Genomic DNA, 20,604 nt, shown 5'->3' with positions numbered 1-20,604 from the left:
GATGTATGCCAAGTTTGGAGAAAATCGGTCCAGATTTAGATATAGCTCCCATATATAGTTTCGTCCGATTTCATGTGAATGTTGCCCCAAAGTCCCTATATATCTTTTGATTTGCACGAAATTTGGTATAACGTGCTGAATTAAACCTAATGATGTCTGAAATTTGCTAAATTGGGTTCCCATTTAGATATATGCTCCCATATATAATTATAAATATATTTCATGTTTTTGGTAGCCCCCATAAGTCCCTATATATTTTCATTTGCACGAAATTTGGCATAACGTACTGAATTGAGTCTAGAATGGTTTCTGCCAAGTTTCGAAATAGCTGTTGCTGATTCTAGATATAGCTCGTATATAGTTCAACCGATTTCATGTAAATTTGCTACATTGGGTATCCCATTTGCACTAAATTTGGCATAAAAAATTGATAAATATAGTCTCCACGTTTTCTGTGAAAATCGGTACCAGATTTTCAGATATAGCTGTAATTTAGTATCTTTTATTATAGATTGATTTTAAGTAATTGACGTACTAAAGAACCAATAGGAACAAGACGTTCTGAAATTAGTATAACCTAACCTGTGACAAGTTTGTTTGAAATCGCTCAATATTTGGATAGAGCTACCATATATATTTTCGCCCGATTTCAAGTAAATTGGGCATCAAATTCCTCATGTTAGTCAGATTGACATCTAATTTTGCACAACTTACAAAATTGAGCATAGAATTACGTAGTTGCGTTTTCTAGAAGTGCAAACATAGCCCAACGGATGACCTATTTATATTTGTTTGAAGTCGATTGACATACTTTATGGATAGATCTAGGTAGATTCACATTTAGATAAATATCACATTTTTTTCATCCAATTTTATGTTATAGTCCTGTTTAATATACCCATAGTGGTGAAGGGTATCATATAGTCGGCTCCGTCCGACTTTACTACTTTCCTTACTTGTTTATTTTAAAGAAGATTGAAGATTTAAAAGAGAAGAAAAATAATTTACAAAATGTTGTTGTTGTTTTTGGTGATTGAAGGAAAGTCCTTATTTTTATGGCGGGCATGATAACTCCTCCTTTAACATCGGAATCGAAAATTCCAACGGTGTTAGAAAGGGTACATGTCAGGCTCTCGATCTAGGATTATTGGCTTCGCTCAAAAATCAACAATATGGCTGTCCGTTAAAAATAATTTGCAAAACGATACAGGCCACAAATTTAAATCAGTTGAAATAATACGTTTTCAAGCGAAATTTTGCCCTACATAACAATGTTGTCAGGGTATTATAGCTTAGTGAAGGCCCCTATTGTTTTTGGAAAAGATCGGTTAATATTAAAGGGATGAAATGGACCAAAAACTTTATTTTTGTCGGATTTTCTGGTCGCTCCATGAATTTTTGCATGGAGAAGGGGATTGGTCCAAAGAATAACCATGCCTGTTTTGAAAAAGATTGGTCTGTATTTAGCGGGTCAAATGGGCCCAAAATTTTGTGTAAAAAATTACAAAATTTTGTATTCTATAGCGCATATATTTACCACTGAAGGACATAGACCCGAGAAGTTGATAGTATATCCAAGAGGAGTGGTTGACCTTTAAATTGATACCAATTATATTGTCGTAGGTACTCGAATGCGGGAGTTACACTTAAATATTTACAGGTGCTTACATATTCATATATTATTTAGTAACCTATTACCACACTGGAGGGAGAAAATATAGCGTTGATCGCTTTGAAATTTTCCATGAGGTTCAAGTTATGGTCAAGAACAACGCCTAAAATGTTAAGTGATGATCAGATAATAATTTTTCGGATGAAGTGGACCGAAAACTTAATTATTTGTACTTTTCGAGTCGAAAGCCAAACATCACAACACAACCCACGGTGAAGGGAATCAGGACAAGTAATTAGAGGGGCTGTACTGATTATTAGTGTGCAAATATCGCGAAATATTGCCCAATCTCGGAATATAGAACCACAGAAAGTTAGTTAGAACTTGTGTAGGGTATCGTATGGTCGGCCCCATCCGACTATACTGCTCCGCTCACTGGTTTTATTATGTCTAATGGTTCAATCAGTGATAAGCTACTATATATATTGGTAAATATTTCACACAAAGTTCGCATTGGACTACTAACTTCATAATTAGATCTTACGAGCGGTAAATTTATTGGTATAAAGTTACGGATAGTACGGGATGGAATATTGCAATTTATTTCACTTAATAAATTAGAGGAATCGATTAAGCCACGTATCAATTTTATTATAAAAATCGCCCTTAGCATAAAACGTCTACTTTCAAGGGTAGGCAAATCTATTAACATTAAGCGACTTTCATATGGGGGGAGCCTTACAGATGGGTTCCATTGTAGACCCCGCAAAGGAAACAAAATAGAGTTTGGACAGATTCTATGTTTATCAGAATAACACTTGTAGGAGGGACTCCATAAAATACAACCATACTCTATAGTATTGGTTGAACTAATGTAATAAATAGGCGTTTTGTTACGTAAGGATCATTAAATTCTTTGGACCAGCGCTAAAGATTTTGCTTTATTAATACAAGACTCTATATGGAGATTAAACCTCAGTTTAGGGTCTAATATTACTCCTAGATCTACGAAAGACGAAATATTTTCCAACTTATAAGAGCCAATGTGGTAATGAATGCAGATCTGTTGCATTCTAAATAATGATAGCTTCTTACATTTTTTTAAGATTTAACCAGTGAGCGGAGCAGTATAGTTGGACGGGGCCGACCATACGATACCCTACACAACTACCACGGAACTCAAATTTTCTGCGGATGTTTATTCTGAGACTGGGCAATATTTCGTAATTTTTGCACCCTCTTGCCCGATTAGAGGTAAACAGCTCCTCTTCCTCACACTGACATATTTTCCGAATATTACGAGTATTCAGTACAGCTATTGTCCAAATTCCCTTCACCGTGGGTTGTGTTGTGATGTTCGGCTTTCATTTGTGGTCTATAGATCGACTCGAAAATAACACAAAAAATTAAGTTTTTGGTTCAATTCATACCAAAATTATTATCTGATCATCACCGAAAATTATAGCCGTTGTCCTTGACCATAACTGGAACCTCATGAAACATTTCAAAGCGATCAGCGGTATATTTCCGCCCTCTAGTCTGGTAATGGGTTACTAAAAAATATATGAATACGTAAGAACCTGTAAATATTTTAGTGTAACTTCCACATCCGAGTACGAGACTATAATTAAAGGTCAACCACTCATATTGGATGTACTTGGATGTGTCATAGAATACAAATTTTTCACACAAAAGTCAGGGTCCATTTGACCCGTTATAAATTGACCGATCCTTATCAAAACAGGCATGCAAATTCTTTGGCCTGATCCCCTTCTCCATGTAAAAAAAATCGTGATGTTCGGGCCATAATTGCGGCCTCTGGAGCGACCAGAAAATCAGACAAAAACAAGTTTTTGGCCCATTTCATTCCTTTAATATTAACCGATCTTATCAAAAACAATAGGGGTCTTCATTGGGCAGAACCCATCCTACTTGTAAAAGTTCGTGAAGATTGGTCCATAACTGTGGCCTGTATCGTGTTTACAAATTATAATGGACGGACACACATGTCTAGATCGACTCAGCTAATCGAGATATGATGATCGGTATGCTTAAAGTTGGGTCTTGGTCCAATATTTCGCGGCGTTACAAACTTTTGGGGCTGCACAAATCTATAATACCCTGACAACATAATTGTGTAGGGTATAAAAATACACGTCTAACAATAATTTGTAAAAAATCCACGCCTATTGTTGAAGCCTAAAAATAATATCCAACATTTAGCAACTATTGTCACTAGATGTCGCTTTCAATTCAGAAACAAAAAATAAATTTAAACTCAATTTCGTTTATTGTCAGTTACAATTTAAAATTATACTTCCATTAAACCACACTTTTTTATTTTCCAACTCTAATAATACACACACATAGTGTGGGTGTGCATGTGTACTGAAATATTTTAAATTTTAATAAAAATTTTTATATAAAAATACAATTTTTAAACAATAAATTTAGTTTTTTTAAACAATTACTAACAGTAGCCCAGGATTATCAAGAACAAAACTTTGATGGAGGAAAACACACACACAGATAAAATACCTGAAAACTTACATTCACACACACACACCCATATATACAAAACATTTGTTTTCCCAGAATGAAAAACTATTTTCCCTATCTGATTTGAAGTGTCACACGCACGCACGCATTGCTGTTCTTGTCGAACTTCAATTTCGAAATCTATGCAAAAACTGTCTATCCCTCTACTGGCTGTTGTTGTTGCTGTTCTTGTCTGACATTATCATAAAATCAAAATAAATTTTATTAAATGGGCTTGAAATGACCACCAATAGACCACACCGTCCCGAGGCAGAAATAGCAACAACAACAATATGTTTAAATGACAATGAGAGCCAATCAACAGGTTGGTTGGGCCACCTTCACCACAAACCGCATCATGGAACTCGGCCGGGAATCAATCTCTATCTGGTTAGGCCTTTTCAACAGAAATTTATTTATTTATAAAGGAGGGAGGGTGAGGAGGCACAGTGTTGCGAAAAAAAAAACAGTAAGGAAAGTAGTAAAGTCGGACTGGGCCGACTACATGATACCCTTCACCACTTCGGGTATATTCTACATATGTATCCTAACAGACGTCGCGTTTTTGTTACACACCTATATCTGAACCGATTTCATGGAAACTTTGCCAGAGACGAATTTATATTACTTCAGTACGTTGTGTCAATCGGTCTACATCATTCTAGACTTAAGTCAGTACCGTATACAAAAATTCGTGCAAATCGAAAGATATATAGGGACTTTATTGGATTATTTACATAAAATCCGGCGGAACTATATATGGGAGCTATATCTAAATCTGAACCGATTTTCACGAAACTTAACACACATCGTTCTAGACCTTATTCATTACGCTGTACCAAATTTCGTACAAATCGAAAGATATATAGGGACTTTGGTACACCATTTACCTTAAATCGGACAAAAATATATATGGGAGCTATATCTAAATCTGGACCGATTTTTCCAAAATTCAATAGGGTTTGTCCTTGGGCCAAATAAGTGACATGTGCCACATTTCATCCTATTCGGATTATAAATTTTCGGTGGTCAACACAATTCGTGGATTAAAAAAATTCAAATTTTTGCCACTAGTATAGCAGTTTTCCACGACTGTTATACTGACGTTTTCATGTAACAAATGTGTTTACCTTATTAGTATGCTATTTGTATATCATTTGTGGGTATTTCAGCTAAGTATAACAGTTTTATGAAACTGTTATACTGCTAAAATTAGCTTAAACTTTATAGAAATTGTTAATTTTTATGAAATTTTCAATAAAATTACCATTTTTGACCAGTATAACAGTTTGGTGAAACTGTTATACTGCTAAAATTAGCTTAAAATTTATAGAAACCATTAATGTTTGTGAAATTTTCAACAAATTTAACTTTTTAGACCAGTATAACAGTTTCACCAAACTGTTATACTCGTGTTTTTTACATTAAAATGTTATAAAAATGATTTTTTTTGGCGTGGATTTAAAAAAAAAATTACTTTTGCTAGTCTACACAAGGCGAAGATTAAAAAAAAATATATTTTTGCTGGTCTACACATTTGTGTTTTTTTAATACAATTTTCAATTTTTGCACTAGTATAACAGTATTCCACGACTGTTATACTGATGTTTTCATGTAACAAATGTCTTTACCTTATTAGTAAGCTATTTTTATACCATTTGGAGGTACTTCAGCTAGGTATAACAGTTTTATGAAACTGTTATACTGCTAAAATTAGCTTAAAATTGATAAAAATCTTAAATGTTTATGAAATTTTCAACAAAATGTAACTTTTTAGACCAGTATAACAGTTTGGTGAAACTGTTATACTGTTAAATTTAGCTTAAAATTGATAGAAATAGTTAATTTTTATGAAATATTCAAAAAATATAGCTTTTTGAGGCAGTATAACAGTTTCACCAAACTGTCATACTCGTGTTTTTTATGTTAACATGATATAAAAATGATTTTTATTGCATTTTTAATTGGTATTATATTCTTATCATAAATACTGAACTGTTATTTTAGTGCGCCATCCAACATATTTAAATTTTTTATATTGTTTCGAACCACTGTACCTTTCCAATCACATACCGCATTCATGTTGCCTTTAAATTCTGATTAGTTCATGTGAAAAACAGGTGGCTACATACAACAACAATGCCAAAAAAAAGGGCATCTAATGGGGGGTCTAACTGTTTGAATGTCTTTCTGTCTGTCTGCCTTGATGACAATAATAATGACGATGTTATCGTGTGGTTGTGGTGGTGTTTGATGTGCTGCACTTTTGTTGTAATGTCGTTCAAAATTAAATGGACCTTTGGTGGCTTTGGATGGAATGTGTTCACTTGTTTTTTCGGCTGATGGAAGATAAAATAGCCTATAATAATATTTATAATAATAACCCTACACAACTGAGTAAAACTCTACTACAACAACAACAAATAATATATATGTATTTTATATACATATAGATTTTGCAATAGTAATAGGCCAACAGAAAATCTAACAAAACGTCGTTATTTTGAAAAAAACGTACCAAACGAAATGAATGAAGCTCTTCAAAGAAAAAACAGCTCCAACAACAACAACAGCAACAAAAACGATAATAACAATAACGACAACAGCAAAAGAAACAACAAATGAACAGCATTCACATTCAACAACCATATGGAAAACATACATATACCGATATGTAGGTACATATGTATGTTCTCTATACAAACATATCTGTAGGTAAATATGTTTGGAAGTTTGTAGATATGTATCTGGATGGGTATGAATAATAGGTTTTTTATGATAAGCCACAGACATGCATACGATGTATGTATGTTTTTCATTTATTTGAAAATGAAAATATAAAACTTCCATATTTAAAATGTATGTATGTAAGCTGGGATATATGTTCAATGTTTGATATCGCTGTCGTATGCCAGTGTTTAAGTTTTCTAATCAGTGTTAAGTATTTTTTACAAATATTTTTTTCCAGTGATCAACAATAGGCGAGGATTTTTTAAAAATTATTTTTGGGGCATTTACGATATGTCACCAAAAGTAGGCGTGGATTTTTATAACCTACTCAACTATGTTGTCAGGGTATTATAGCTTTGTGCAGCCTCAAAAGTTTGTAACGCCGCGAAATATTGGTCTTAGACCCACCTTTAAGTATACCGATCGTCATATCTCGACTAGCTGAGTCGATCTAGACATGTGTGTCCGTCCGTCCGTCCGTCTGTCCATTATAATTTGTAAACACAATACAGGCCACAGTTATGGACCAATCTTCACGAAATTTTGCATGTAGGATGGGTTCTGGCCAATGAAGTTTTTGGAAAATATCGGTTAACATTTAGGGGATGAAATGGACCAAAAACTTTATTTTTGTCGGTTTTTCTTGTCGCTCCAGAGACCGCAATTATGACCCAAACGCCGGGAATTTTTGCATGGAGAAGGGGATTGGGCCAAAGAATAAGCATGCCTGTTTTGATAAAAATCGGTCAATATTTAGCGGGTCAAATGGACCCTGACTTTTGTGTGAAAAATTACAACATTTGTATTGTATGGCGTATATATTTACTCCTGAAGGCTATAGACCCGAGAAGTTGATAGTATGTCGAAGAGGAGTGGTTGACCTTTAAATTTACGTCAATTATATTGTCGTATGTACTCGGATGTAGGAGTTACACTTAAATATTCACAGGTGCTTACGTATTAATTTATTATTTAGTAATCTAATGGGTGATTTTTTTGAGGTTAGGATTTTCATGCATTAGTATTTGACAGATCACGTGGGATTTCAGACATGGTGTCAAAGAGAAAGATGCTCAGTATGCTTTGACATTTCATCATGAATAGACTTACTAACGAGCAACGCTTGCAAATCATTGAATTTTATTACCAAATTCGGTTCGAAATGTGTTTCGCGCTTTACGTCCGATTTATGGTCTACATAATCGACCAAGTGAGCAAACAATTAATGCGATTGTGACCAAGTTTCGCACTCAGTTTACTTTATTGGACATTAAACCAACCACACGAATGCGTACAGTGCGTACAGAAGAGAATATTGCGTCTGTTTCTGAGAGTGTTGCTGAAGACCGTGAAATGTCGATTCGTCGCCGTTCGCAGCAATTGGGTTTGTGTTATTCGACCACATGGAAGATTTTACGCAAAGATCTTGGTGTAAAACCGTATAAAATACAGCTCGTGCAAGAACTGAAGCCGAACGATCTGCCACAACGTCGAATTTTCAGTGAATGGGCCCTAGAAAAGTTGGCAGAAAATCCGCTTTTTTATCGACAAATTTTGTTCAGCGATGAGGCTCATTTCTGGTTGAATGGCTACGTAAATAAGCAAAATTGCCGCATTTGGAGTGAAGAGCAACCAGAAGCCGTTCAAGAACTGCCCATGCATCCCGAAAAATGCACTGTTTGCACTGTTCGGAGAACAATTAATCTCAAGAAATGGACCGGTAAGTTGGCCACCAAGATCATGCGATTTGACGCCTTTAGACTATTTTTTGTGGGGCTACGTCAAGTCTAAAGTCTACAGAAATAAGCCAGCAACTATTCTAGCTTTGGAAGACAACATTTCCGAAGAAATTCGGGCTATTCCGGCCGAAATGCTCGAAAAAGGTGCCCAAAATTGGACTTTCCGAATGGACCACCTAAGACGCAGCCGCGGTCAACATTTAAATGAAATTATCTTCAAAAAGTAAATGTCATGGACCAATCTAACGTTTCAAATAAAGAACCGATGAGATTTTGCAAATTTTATGCGTTTAAAAAAAAAGTTATCAAGCTCTTAACAAATCACTCTTTACTACCACTCTGTAGGGCGGAAATATAGCGCAGATCGCTTTTAAATGTTCCATGAGGTTCCCGGTCAACGACAACGCCTATAATTTTCGGTGATGATCAGAAAATAATTTCGGGATGAAGTGGACCGAAAACTTATTTTTTTGTGTTTTTGTTTCGAGTCGATCTATAGGCCACAATTGAAAGCCCAACATCACAACATAACCCAAGGTAAAGAGAATCTGGACAATTACACCCCTCGTCTACTGAATATTAGAAATATTTGTTGACTTCTAGTCGGTCAAGGGGGTGCAAATATCGCGAAATATTGCCCAAACTCAGAATATACAACCACAGAAAGTTAGATTTTCGTGAAAGTTGTGTAGGGTGTCATATGGTCGGCCCCGTCCGACTATACTGCTCCGCTCACTGGTTTAAAAGTTATTTTTGGGTCCTACGATTGGCATAGATTTTTAAAAAAATATTTTTTGGCGCCACAAACGAGCCAGTAAACATGGATTCCTGCTCTCGTGCTCTACAGGTTACCTCCCTAACGTTGGGGTGTCATGCAGAACCGTGCCTATCAGTGTTCATACCCTTCACCACATTGTGCTACAGGGTATTATGCCATTGTGCATATGTTTGTAACAGGCAAAAGGAAACTTTTTAAGTCGATTTATGCATGTCCGTCTGTTCGTTTGTCGTTTCGTCTGTCTGTTCGTCTGTCCATGGTCACATTTATGATCCGAATTGGATGAAATTTGGCACAGCTCGTTCATTTGCCGTTCATTTACCCCTATTGAAATTGAAGAAAATCGGTTCAGAGTTAGATATAGCTCCCGTATATAGTTTCGTCCGATCTAAGGTAAATGGGGCACCAAAATCCCTATATATCTTTCGATTTCCCCGAAATTGGTATTTTATCCTCCACTTCTCCCATAACTAAGGATCTCAGAAAAACTAGCAAAAACCCCTAAAACAAAAAAATATCTTCCTCGACTGATGTTGGTGTGGTTGCCATGGCAACCTCAGTCTTTCAATCCACAAGAACAAACAGTCGATAAGAACTCGGACTCTTCTTCCAGCGCACGTAGTTTCAGTACACGCTCCTCAAAAAGAATATCAAAAGCGGGTGGGGACAATTTTAGCGCTACCCTGTGTGACATCGACAAAGAGCTGACACAACATTCCGAATTTATCCGCAACCTGATTGAGAACTATAACAGCTTCCGTTTCAGTCAAGAAAGTATACCAGCTGACATATGGGACGACACCCCCATGACTGACGAGGAAGAGTACTCTAACTCTACGGTCATTAAAGTCGCCTCCACTCTAGTCAATAAGGGTCGTCGCATGTGGCTACTGGCGATACCAAACTTTCAAAGACGGTAACTGTCATGCAGACGTCGGCCGGAAACGATAAACCACCACTGCTTCGAAGGCAATTAGCAACAGAGTGAACATAAGACAAGTGTGGGCGCTCCAAGGAAAGCTTGGAAACCCCGTTGCCGACTACTGCTAAATCCAAAGAAGCATTCGGCAGGAAGGCATACCGAATGACAGTTTGTTTCTGCCAGAAGTATGTTGATTAAGATCCCAGTTCTATCGGCGATAAGGATTTTAAATTGATCAAGAAACACCTAAAGCTGGTGAGGATGTACCAACGGGACTATCCTGACAAGGCCGAAAGGGAACTCTTAATAGAATTCCTACTTGGCGTACATCGACTAATCCTGCCAAGACCTTTACAAAGGTGGAGACAAGGGGTAACCAATGTAAAGGGACATCTGATTCTGCTAACACAATTAGTAAGGTTGCGAAGGAACTGGAAGTAACACCGGTGGCCTCAGCTTAAGTTGCTTCGAAGAAAGCCAAATCCTTCGTCTAAGCCTAAGGTGAAGAAGAGAATGAGGTTGACAGAGGAACAGACACCTGCTGCAAAGAAACCTTCGTCAATGCAGACCGTGCAACCCCCTGTCTCGTATGCAGTAGTATCGGCCAAGAAGGTTAAGGGGAAGCCTAACACCGGGCAGACGAGAGTCGGACCTGATGCCAAGTCTTCTCAACAACCCTCAAATCCTAGGCGCACACTAGCGGCTACTCGACAAATGGTCCCAGATGATCAGAGACGAAGCTGTCTCCGGCGAGAGGATAAGGGACAGTCAATGGCTGCAGCTCGACGGACATCTAAAGATCTTTTTCCTGACGGACGACGTATACCATCAGCGTCCACGGTTCGGTAGGACCTCTTTCTACATGATTATCAAGGTCATTAACTTTAGGAATAAGGAGACCGCTGAATTCCTTGTTAAGAGAGTCAATGGCCTTGAACGCTTTTGGGAGGACGGTATCCTGGCGGACGTTCCGGTTGATGAGATCCCGTCCGGAATGGTGTCCTCCGTGTGGTTCCCCGCCCTCTTTTTGACCTCGAACAGAGGTTGGTCGGCAAGCAGAACCACGTTTTTCAATTAGGTAGCTGGCGGAAGCTCAATACCTTGGAGAAGAACGGAGGTCTGGTCGTTAAATATGCCACAAATAGACAGGGGAGGGATACTTGAGGAGGAGCAGGGCCTGAAAATCGTGCAGATAAATCTGCACCATCGAAAGGCAGCGGCTGCAGAGCTACTCCTCACCCAGGAACCATATATATTAAGAGCAAGCATTACACGGTCTTCGCCACATGTAAGGAGGATAAGGTAAGAATGTGTATAGTTGCCAAGGAAGAATTTAATTTAATCCTTCTCTCCCTCCTTCTCTTCTGAGATAGACATAAGTTATAGACATCTGAGATTGGAAATTGGAATGTATCGGAAAAGTTCGGACCATAGGATGAAATTTGTCCATATCTCCAATGATGGAGTAAAGCAGAAACCATAGGAGAACACATTGGAACAGGGTCGAGGGTGTTGAAAAAGCTGTAAAAGGTGTGACAAATACTTTTCTGAGTTACTATGAGAATTCTTGTCCAATAACCTACAATGAGGAAAAATCTAAGCCGGTGATGGTGGAAGAAAATTGCAATCCTTCGTAGAACTGCAAGAAAATCTTACAAAAATTCTTATAAAGAGCATTTCAATGCATACAATGTTGAGATTAAGAGATTTTAACGGAAGCCTTGGATTAGTTTTAGCGAGTCTATAGAAGGGGTTAACGAAGCGGCAAGATTTCGTAAAATACTATCGAAGGACCCAAAATCCATTGGAAGTATAAAACGAGATGATGGTTCCTGGACTAATTCCAGCCTAGAGACTCTAGACCTGTTATCAGTCACGGATGCTCCTCGTCTGCATTAAGCTCAAACTCAGACCCATAAACGTGACTCCCTCATAAATGGTCTAATTACCTGTCCAAAACTGGTATGGCCGATAAACGCCTTTCAAATTTCCTGGACCGGACGGCATAACCTGCGATGCTGCAGAACGCAGCGCCAGCGGTCTTAAACGTCATAAAGGAGATATTAAAGTCTTGTCTTAAATTATTTTCCATACTTAGTCTGGGGAGGGAAGTAAAATTGGTTTTTATTCCCAAGGCGAGAATGCACAACCACACGCTTCCTAAGGAAGAAATCGCAGCACGCATACATCAAGGGCAGTCGATATAGCCCTACACGAAACCACTTCGTGTAGGGCATTGAGAAAAATTTGGATAGCTCCGACTTTAAATTAGCAGCCTTCCGTAATATAAAGGGATCCTTTAATAACGCCAACTGGACTGTATCCACCTAGCTCTAGTGAACACATGAATCTCCTCTACTCTGGTGGATTGGGTTGATGTGATGATGAAAAGCATAAGGAAATTTGTTAACAGGGGTACAACGCAGGGTGGAGTTCTATCACCCCTGCTTTGGCTTCTGGTGGTAAATGAGATTCTTGTTAATTTTGACTTGCTTCGCACAAGGACTAATGATGACGTTTTTGACGACCTACAATAGGCTTGGATTTTTTAAATAAGTTTGGGGTCCTACTATAGATGTGGATTTTTTTTTAATATTTTTGAGGTCCTACGTAGACGGATTTTTTAAATATTTTTGGGGTCCTACAATAGGTATGGATTTTTTAAAAAATTATTTTTCGGGACCTACAACAATTTAAATTGCTTAACTTTTTACTAGAATATCCACTTGTCTCATTGTCAAAAAACTTTCCCACATTTTGTCCAACAAAAAAGTGAAAACCAAACTTCAAGTTTTTGTTGTTGTTGTTGTTGCCAAATTAAGCATTCATCAAATGCATTTTAAATTTACGTTCACTTTTTGGCAACATTCTTCTTGGTTTCACTTTTTTGTTCGCCATGGCCACTATTACTTTACCATCTGTGAGGTTTGTTTTTTTGCCCCTGCACATCGCACATCTCCACTATTTGAAAATTCCAACATGATTACTGCTGCAGTTTTGTTCTCGAAAAACAATTTGTTTTATACGCGTCCAGCTCGCACACATACGTCGTTGTATCTTGAAAATGTTGTTGAGTTTTTTTTTTGTGCGGATCCTTAGCTTTCTTATCGTTATTTGAAATTTAGGTCAATTCTCTATCTAACACCATGATGTCGTCGTTTTTTTTGTGGATCAAATACAAAATTTACATTCTGATGAAAGCCGCAATGTCACACTGTACGGTGAGAGTGAAGTGGAGTGGCATATGGAGGCATGGAGCGCTGCAGAACATACACAGATATTTGAAATACACTGGAAGAAATACTTTTTAAAATATCCACGCCTGTTGTAGATCATCAAAAATAGTTTTTAAACAAATCAACGCCTGTTGTAGGCCATCAAAAATAGTTTTTTCAAAATCTACGCCTGTTGTAGGCCATCAAAAATAGTTTTTTAAAAAACCCACGCCTGTTGTAGGTCATCAAAAATAGTTTTTAAAAAATCCACGCCTGTTGTAGATCATGAAAAATAGTTTTTAAAAAATCCACTTTGGTGCACCATTTACCTTAATTCGGACGAAAATATATAAGGGAGCTATATCAAAATCTGAACCGATTTTCACGAAATTTATCACACATCATTCTAGGCTCTGGCCAGAAAAAATATTTAAAAAACCCACGTCTTTTGTATGTGGCAAAAATGGATTTTTAAAAAAATCCACTTTTTTTTGAAGGTGCCTTGATTTTTTGCTCTGTGTATTACTGATACGGTCTAGTGTACCACTCCATTATAAGGCCACTTTTGTTGGCCAAATATTTCTATATTCTGATGCTAGTAGATCCACATTTCTCCACATTTTTTCCAAGTAGTTAGGTTGGTATGTGTGTGTGTGTTCATACGTATAAAAAAGTTTCACATCTGTGTTCGCCTTTGGGGAGAACTATTTCAGTGCGCGAAATGTCATTTATTATCGTTTGGTTTGTTGCAGGACAACAGCAACAACAAGAACGAACAACAACCAGACGTTTCCTTTCACTTATAGAGATACATCTCTATTTCGCATTTCGGCATGTGGCAACATCCTAACCATCATCATCATCTCCATCAGTAGCAACATTCGAAACTCATCCCTTCCGGAAGCAATGCACATTGATGATCGTTTAGGGTTTGTTAGTTGTTGTTGCTGTTACATTTTTTCCGAGCACGCGAGGAAAACATTTGTCAATGCGGAACATGAGTTAGTGCTAATACACTGCAGTCCCGCATTGTGTGTGTGCCCGGGATGGCGATGATGTCTGCATAGTTTAGTGGGTGGGTGTTGGTGTGGTGGTCAGGGTGTTGAAGGATGAATTAAATGGTTCCCATGGCCCACTCCACATTTTTTTTGAATGTAGGAAAAAAGTAGCCTTCACATGGGACATATGGCAGTGGTCATTGTGTTTGATAAATCTGCTAAGTAGTTGCACGAACAAGAAATATGTACACAATAAAAAGAAAAATAAAATAAAAAAGTTCGAATAAGAAAAACAAAATATTTTTCTTTTAGATGGTGCAGCACCGCACACACACACTTGTGTCAATAACAGTCATGAAGAGGAAAAACTTTTACGGAGGTAGGGAATGTGGAAAGGGGAACACCTCGAAAATAATTAATTAAATAATCCACGCCTTAGATAGGCCTTAAAAAAAATATTCTTTAAAAAATCCACGCCTTAGATAGGCCTTAAAAAATATTCTTTAAAAATCCACGCCTTATATAGGCCTTAAAAAATATTCTTTAAAAATCCACGCCTTATATAGGCCTTGAAAAAATATTCTTTAAAAAATTCACGCCTCAGATAGGCCTTGAAAAAATATTCTTTAAAAAATTCACGCCTCAGATAGGCCTTGAAAAAATATTCTTTAAAAAATCCACGCCTCAGATAGGATTTGAAAAAATATTCTTTAAAAAATCCACGCCTTAGATAGGATTTGAAAAAATATTCTTTAAAAAATCCACGCCTTAGATAGGATTTGAAAAAATATTCTTTAAAAAATCCACGCCTTAGATAGGCCTTGAAAAAATATTCTTTAAAAATTCAAGCCTTAGATAGGCCTTGAAAAAATATTCTTTAAAAAATCCACGCCTTAGATAGGCCTTGAAAAAATATTCTTTAAAAAATCCACGCCTTAGATAGGCCTTGAAAAAATATTCTTTAAAAAATCCACGCCTTAGATAGGCCTTGAAAAAATATTCTTTAAAAAATCCACGCCTTAGATAGGCCTTGAAAAAATATTCTTTAAAAAATCCACGCCTTAGATAGGCCTTGAAAAAATATTCTTTAAAAAATCCACGCCTTAGATAGGCCTTGAAAAAATATTCTTTAAAAAATCCACGCCTTAGATAGGCCTTGAAAAAATATTCTTTAAAAAATCCACGCCTTAGATAGGCCTTGAAAAAATATTCTTTAAAAAATCCACGCCTTAGATAGGCCTTGAAAAAATATTCTTTAAAAAATCCACGCCTTAGATAGGCCTTGAAAAAATATTCTTTAAAAAATCCACGCCTTAGATAGGCCTTGAAAAAATATTCTTTAAAAAATCCACGCCTTAGATAGGCCTTGAAAAAATATTCTTTAAAAAATCCACGCCTTAGATAGGCCTTGAAAAAATATTCTTTAAAAAATCCACGCCTTAGATAGGCCTTGAAAAAATATTCTTTAAAAAATCCACGCCTTAGATAGGCCTTGAAAAAACATTCTTTAAAAAATCCACGCCTTAGATAGGCCTTGAAAAAATATTCTTTAAAAAATCCACGCCTTAGATAGGCCTTGAAAAAATATTCTTTAAAAAATCCACGCCTTAGATAGGCCTTGAAAAAATATTCTTTAAAAAATCCACGCCTTAGATAGGCCTTGAAAAAATATTCTTTAAAAAATCCACGCCTTAGATAGGCCTTGAAAAAATATTCTTTAAAAAATTCACGCCTTCGATAGGCCTTGAAAAAATATTCTTTAAAAAATTCACGCCTTCGATAGGCCTTGAAAATATATTTTTTAAAAAATCCACGCCTTAGATAGGCCTTGAAAAAATATTCTTTAAAAAATCCACGCCTTAGATAGGCCTTGAAAAAATATTCTTTAAAAAATCCACGCCTTAGATAGGCCTTGAAAAAATATTCTTTAAAAAATCCACGCCTTGTTATAGTCCTTGAAAAAAATTATTTAAAATTCCACGCTAAGTCAAGCTATTTTTAGAAACTTCAGCTTCTCCGTCATCCCTATCAGCTACGTGCAGTACGTACTGCAATTAAATTAATGTTTCTCTTATTTTTCTGAAAATTTACTTCTATTTATTTTTCTAATATCCACGTATCGTTTTCTTCATCTTCTAAGAACACATTTCGATTTTTTTCTCTTTATTTTCTTTTGTTTTGCAACAATTTTCATTCATTATTTCTTTCTGCTTCCATGTTTTGTTGCAGAAAATTAAAACGAAGTTGCAATTGTTGTTTGCTGCCCGGCTACGTGATGCTTCACAAAATTATACCCATAGTCGGAACTAGGGTCAGTTTATTTACTGTTAATGTTGCAACAGCAGAGAAGGAGGACGGTAATTGGAAAGGTAGGTTTTATTTACAAAAACATTTTGAAATGGCGCCCAACGTGAGGTGCCCTTGAAGCGATTCTTTTGAAGTGCCAAAATTTATAAAAAAAAATTTTAAAAATATATTTTTAATTTGTTTTATTTTGTGGACCACCCTATCAGCATTTAAGTACAACAAAAACTCAATTGCAGTAATATTAAATCCGGAAAACAAAAGTACTTCGAAGTGAAATAACGTGACTCTAAGTCACAAATGTTGCCGTGTTTTTATACCCTTCACCACACTGTGGTACAGGGTATTATGTCTTTGTGCATATGTTTGTAACAGGCAAAAGGAAACGAGATAGACACATGGTTCCTTTTGAGAATATGCATATAATCACTTTCTAAGTCGACTTACGCCCGTCCATGTATTTTTGTGAACATAGTACAGGTCGCATTAATGATCCGATTTGGATGAAATTTGGCATAGATCACTTATTTTGCCCAAGCACGAACCCTATTGAAAATGGGAAAAATCGGTTCAGATTTAGATATAGCTCCCATATATATTTTCGTCCGATTTTATGTAAATGGTGCACCAAAGTCTCTATATATCTTTCGATTTCGAAATTTTACACAGCTTAATGATATAGGTCTATAATAATGTGTGTTAAATTTCCCGAAAATCGTTTCAGATTTAGATATAGCTCCCATATATATTTTCGTCCGATTTAGGGTAAATGGTGCACCAAAGTCCCTATATATCTTTCGATTTGCACGAAATTTGGCACAGCGTACTGAAATAAGCCTTCAACGATGTGTGCTAAGTTTCTTGAAATTCGGTTCAGATTTATATATAGCTCCCATATATATTTTCGTCCGATTTAAGGTAAACGGTGTACCAAAATGCCTATATATCTTTCGATTTGCACGAAATGTGGCATAGCGTAATGAATTTGGTCAATAACGATGTGTGTTAAGTTTTCTGAGAATCGGTCCAGATGTGTGTTAAGCTCCCATATATATTTTTGTCCGATTTATGGTAAATGGTGTACCAAAGTCCCTATATATCTTTCGATTTGCACGAAATTTGGCATAGCGTACTGAATAAGGTTTAGAATGATGTGTGCTAAGTTTCGTGGAAATTGGTTCAGATTAGGTATAGCTTCTATATAATTTTTCTTCCGATTTTATGGACAAATTCTGCACTAAAGATCCAAAGGTTGTCCGATTGCCACACAATTTTGTACAATGAACTGTGGTTAATATAAATTAATCACTGGCAAGTCTCGCTGAAAACGGTTCAGATTTAGATATAGGTGCACCAAACTCCTCAGGTTTATTAGATATTTATCCAAATAGTCAACGAGTGTCCGATTGTTATTTGCTTAAAAATTGATGCAGAATGACATGTTTATGGATCCAATTTCATTTTACTGGCCCTTCAAAAATGCGTCGTCTGTTGGGATTTATCTGTTGAATATACCCAAAGTGGTGAAGGGTAGCATAATTTCGGCCATGTCCGACTTTACTACTTTCCTTACTGGTTTTTTAGTGAGTTATACATTTCATCTTATACATAATTTTTTTCATGGACCACAAGAAGCGTGGATTTTTAAAATATTTTTTTCAAGGACCACAAGAATCGTGGATTTTTTAATATTTTTTTAGTGGAGGATTGGATATTTGAAATAATTTGTTTGCCACACAATTACCTTTAATAGAATAATATCAATCGAATCTCTATTAAATATTTAATAAACACAGATTTAAATGACAAGCATTTAAAAATCAATTAAATATTTTTTTTCTAATGGATTATTTTTTGGTCGATTGCAAAAATGTTGAGATGAAAACAAAATTGGATTTTCATTGCGTATCGGAAGAGTTATGAATTCAGTTATAGTTTTTATAATTCTGTTGAGTACTTCTATGGCCCCGGTGGCTTGCTTGGCCCGTTTTACAAATATCCAATGCCTATCTCTGGACAAGGAATTCACCACTGTGGCCCAATGTTCGCTAAAAATGATCAAACGTAATGTGGTGGCACTGAATATTCATTGTAGGCTACATAAGGTTCCGGTGGATAAGGTGACAGTAAGTTTCGATAAATGTTTAATAGATAATATTTTTTGGGGGAGGAGGAGGTGAGGATTGAAAGAGGGTATCTTTGCCTATTCTGAGGCGGTCCAACTATTAAAAAATTTTCCTTAATAACATTTTTCGTATTTTGGGTGCTGGTGTACCCACAATTCAAAATTATAATATTCATTTTGTTATATATATTTCAGGTAAATGTTGCCCTCTATAAACGCTCGAATGGTTTTCAACCGTTTCTAATCAATGCCACTGGAGATTTGTGTAAATTTTTCGCCAATCGTAAAAAGAATCAAATTTTCATGATTTTAGCTCAATATTTCTTGCGGAACTCCAATGTGAATCACAGCTGTCCATATGATGTACGTGAAATTTAGGTTAAAGGGATAGGGGAGGTCAACTAATCGGTTGTTTTTTTGTTTTTCAGCACGACATTATTGTCCACAATTTAATTTTGGATAATACCCTCTTCTCCTCCCTGCCCCTACAAAATGGCGATTATATGTTCAAGGTATTGGCTGGAATAATGAATGTTTGGAAAGTGGAATTTAAGGTGCATTTTCGTAAAAGTTAATTAAGAAAAAATAAATGATATTATAAAAATTAAATAAATAAATAAATAAATAAAAAAACAAAAAATATTTAAGGGACCAACAATAGGCGTGGATTTTTTAAACTTAATTTTTGACAACCTACAATAGGCAATGGATTAATTTGGTTTTTCCGTTTGTAACTCATCGAAATAATCATTTCCGACTCTATAAAGTACATATACTCTTGATCAGCGTAAAATTCTATGACGATACAGCCATGTCCGTCTGTCTGTCTCTTGTAAACGAATTGAGATAGATCGTCAACATTTTTCATAGAGTCGTCTTCTGTCTGCAGGCAGGTCAAGTTCGATGATGGGCTTTATCGGTCCACGTTTAGACATAGCTTCCATACAAGGGCATCCCCCAATTTTCGGTATTTTGGGATTTTTGTGCGCGTTTTTCAACCGAATGCGCTGAAAGTTGCTACATTGGGTTGTTATTGGGTAGCAAATCTCTATATCTCTATTTATATTTTCGGATAGCCCCTATATAAGGGTACCCCCAATTTTTCGGTATTTTGGGGGGTTTGATCGCATTTTTCGACCGAATTCCCGGAAATTCGGTATTTTGAGTTCTTATTGGGTAGCTAATCTCTATATTAAAAACTATAAATATAGATCAATTTTTTCGGGTAGCCCCCACATAAGGGTACCCCCCAATTTTCGGTATTTTAGGGTTCATGAGCGCGGTTCTAAACCGAATTCGCTGAAATTTGGTACATTGGGTTCTTATTGGGTACCAAATTTCCCCACTAAAAACAATAAATATAGGTCCACTTTTTCTGGTAGCCCCCATATAAGGGTACCTCTCATTTTCCTTGGGGGTTTTGGGGTTTTTTGGGGGTTTTGACCGGATTTTTTCACCGAATTGGCTGTAAATTAGTAATTTGAGTTATTATTGGGCAGCAAATCTCTTCACAAAAAACTATAAATAAAGGTCAATTTTTAAGGCTACCACCAATTTTCGATATTTTGAGGTTCTTGAGCGCGATTTTCAACCGTCCGTCCATGTATTTTTGTGAACAAAGAACAAGTCGCATTTATGATTCG

General features: G+C 36.3%; 1 protein-coding gene across 1 annotated transcript; it reads left to right on the top strand.

Annotated features, from left to right (window-relative positions):
• Positions 1–18,797: 18,797 nt before the first annotated feature.
• LOC133337555 (uncharacterized) lies at positions 18,798–19,536 on the top strand. The gene is made up of 3 exons (XM_061545776.1): positions 18,798–18,962; positions 19,157–19,324; positions 19,390–19,536. The coding sequence occupies exons 1-3, from the start codon at positions 18,798–18,800 to the stop codon at positions 19,534–19,536; spliced, it is 480 nt and encodes a 159-aa protein (XP_061401760.1).
• The last annotated feature ends 1,068 nt before the right edge of the window (positions 19,537–20,604 follow it).

Source organism: Musca vetustissima, unplaced genomic scaffold, assembly GCF_032173495.1.
Source record: "Musca vetustissima isolate MV318-11 ecotype Yass unplaced genomic scaffold, APGP_CSIRO_Mvet_v1 utg23235, whole genome shotgun sequence".
Taxonomy (NCBI): domain Eukaryota; kingdom Metazoa; phylum Arthropoda; class Insecta; order Diptera; family Muscidae; genus Musca; species Musca vetustissima.
This window is presented reverse-complemented; position numbering and strand designations above follow the sequence as displayed.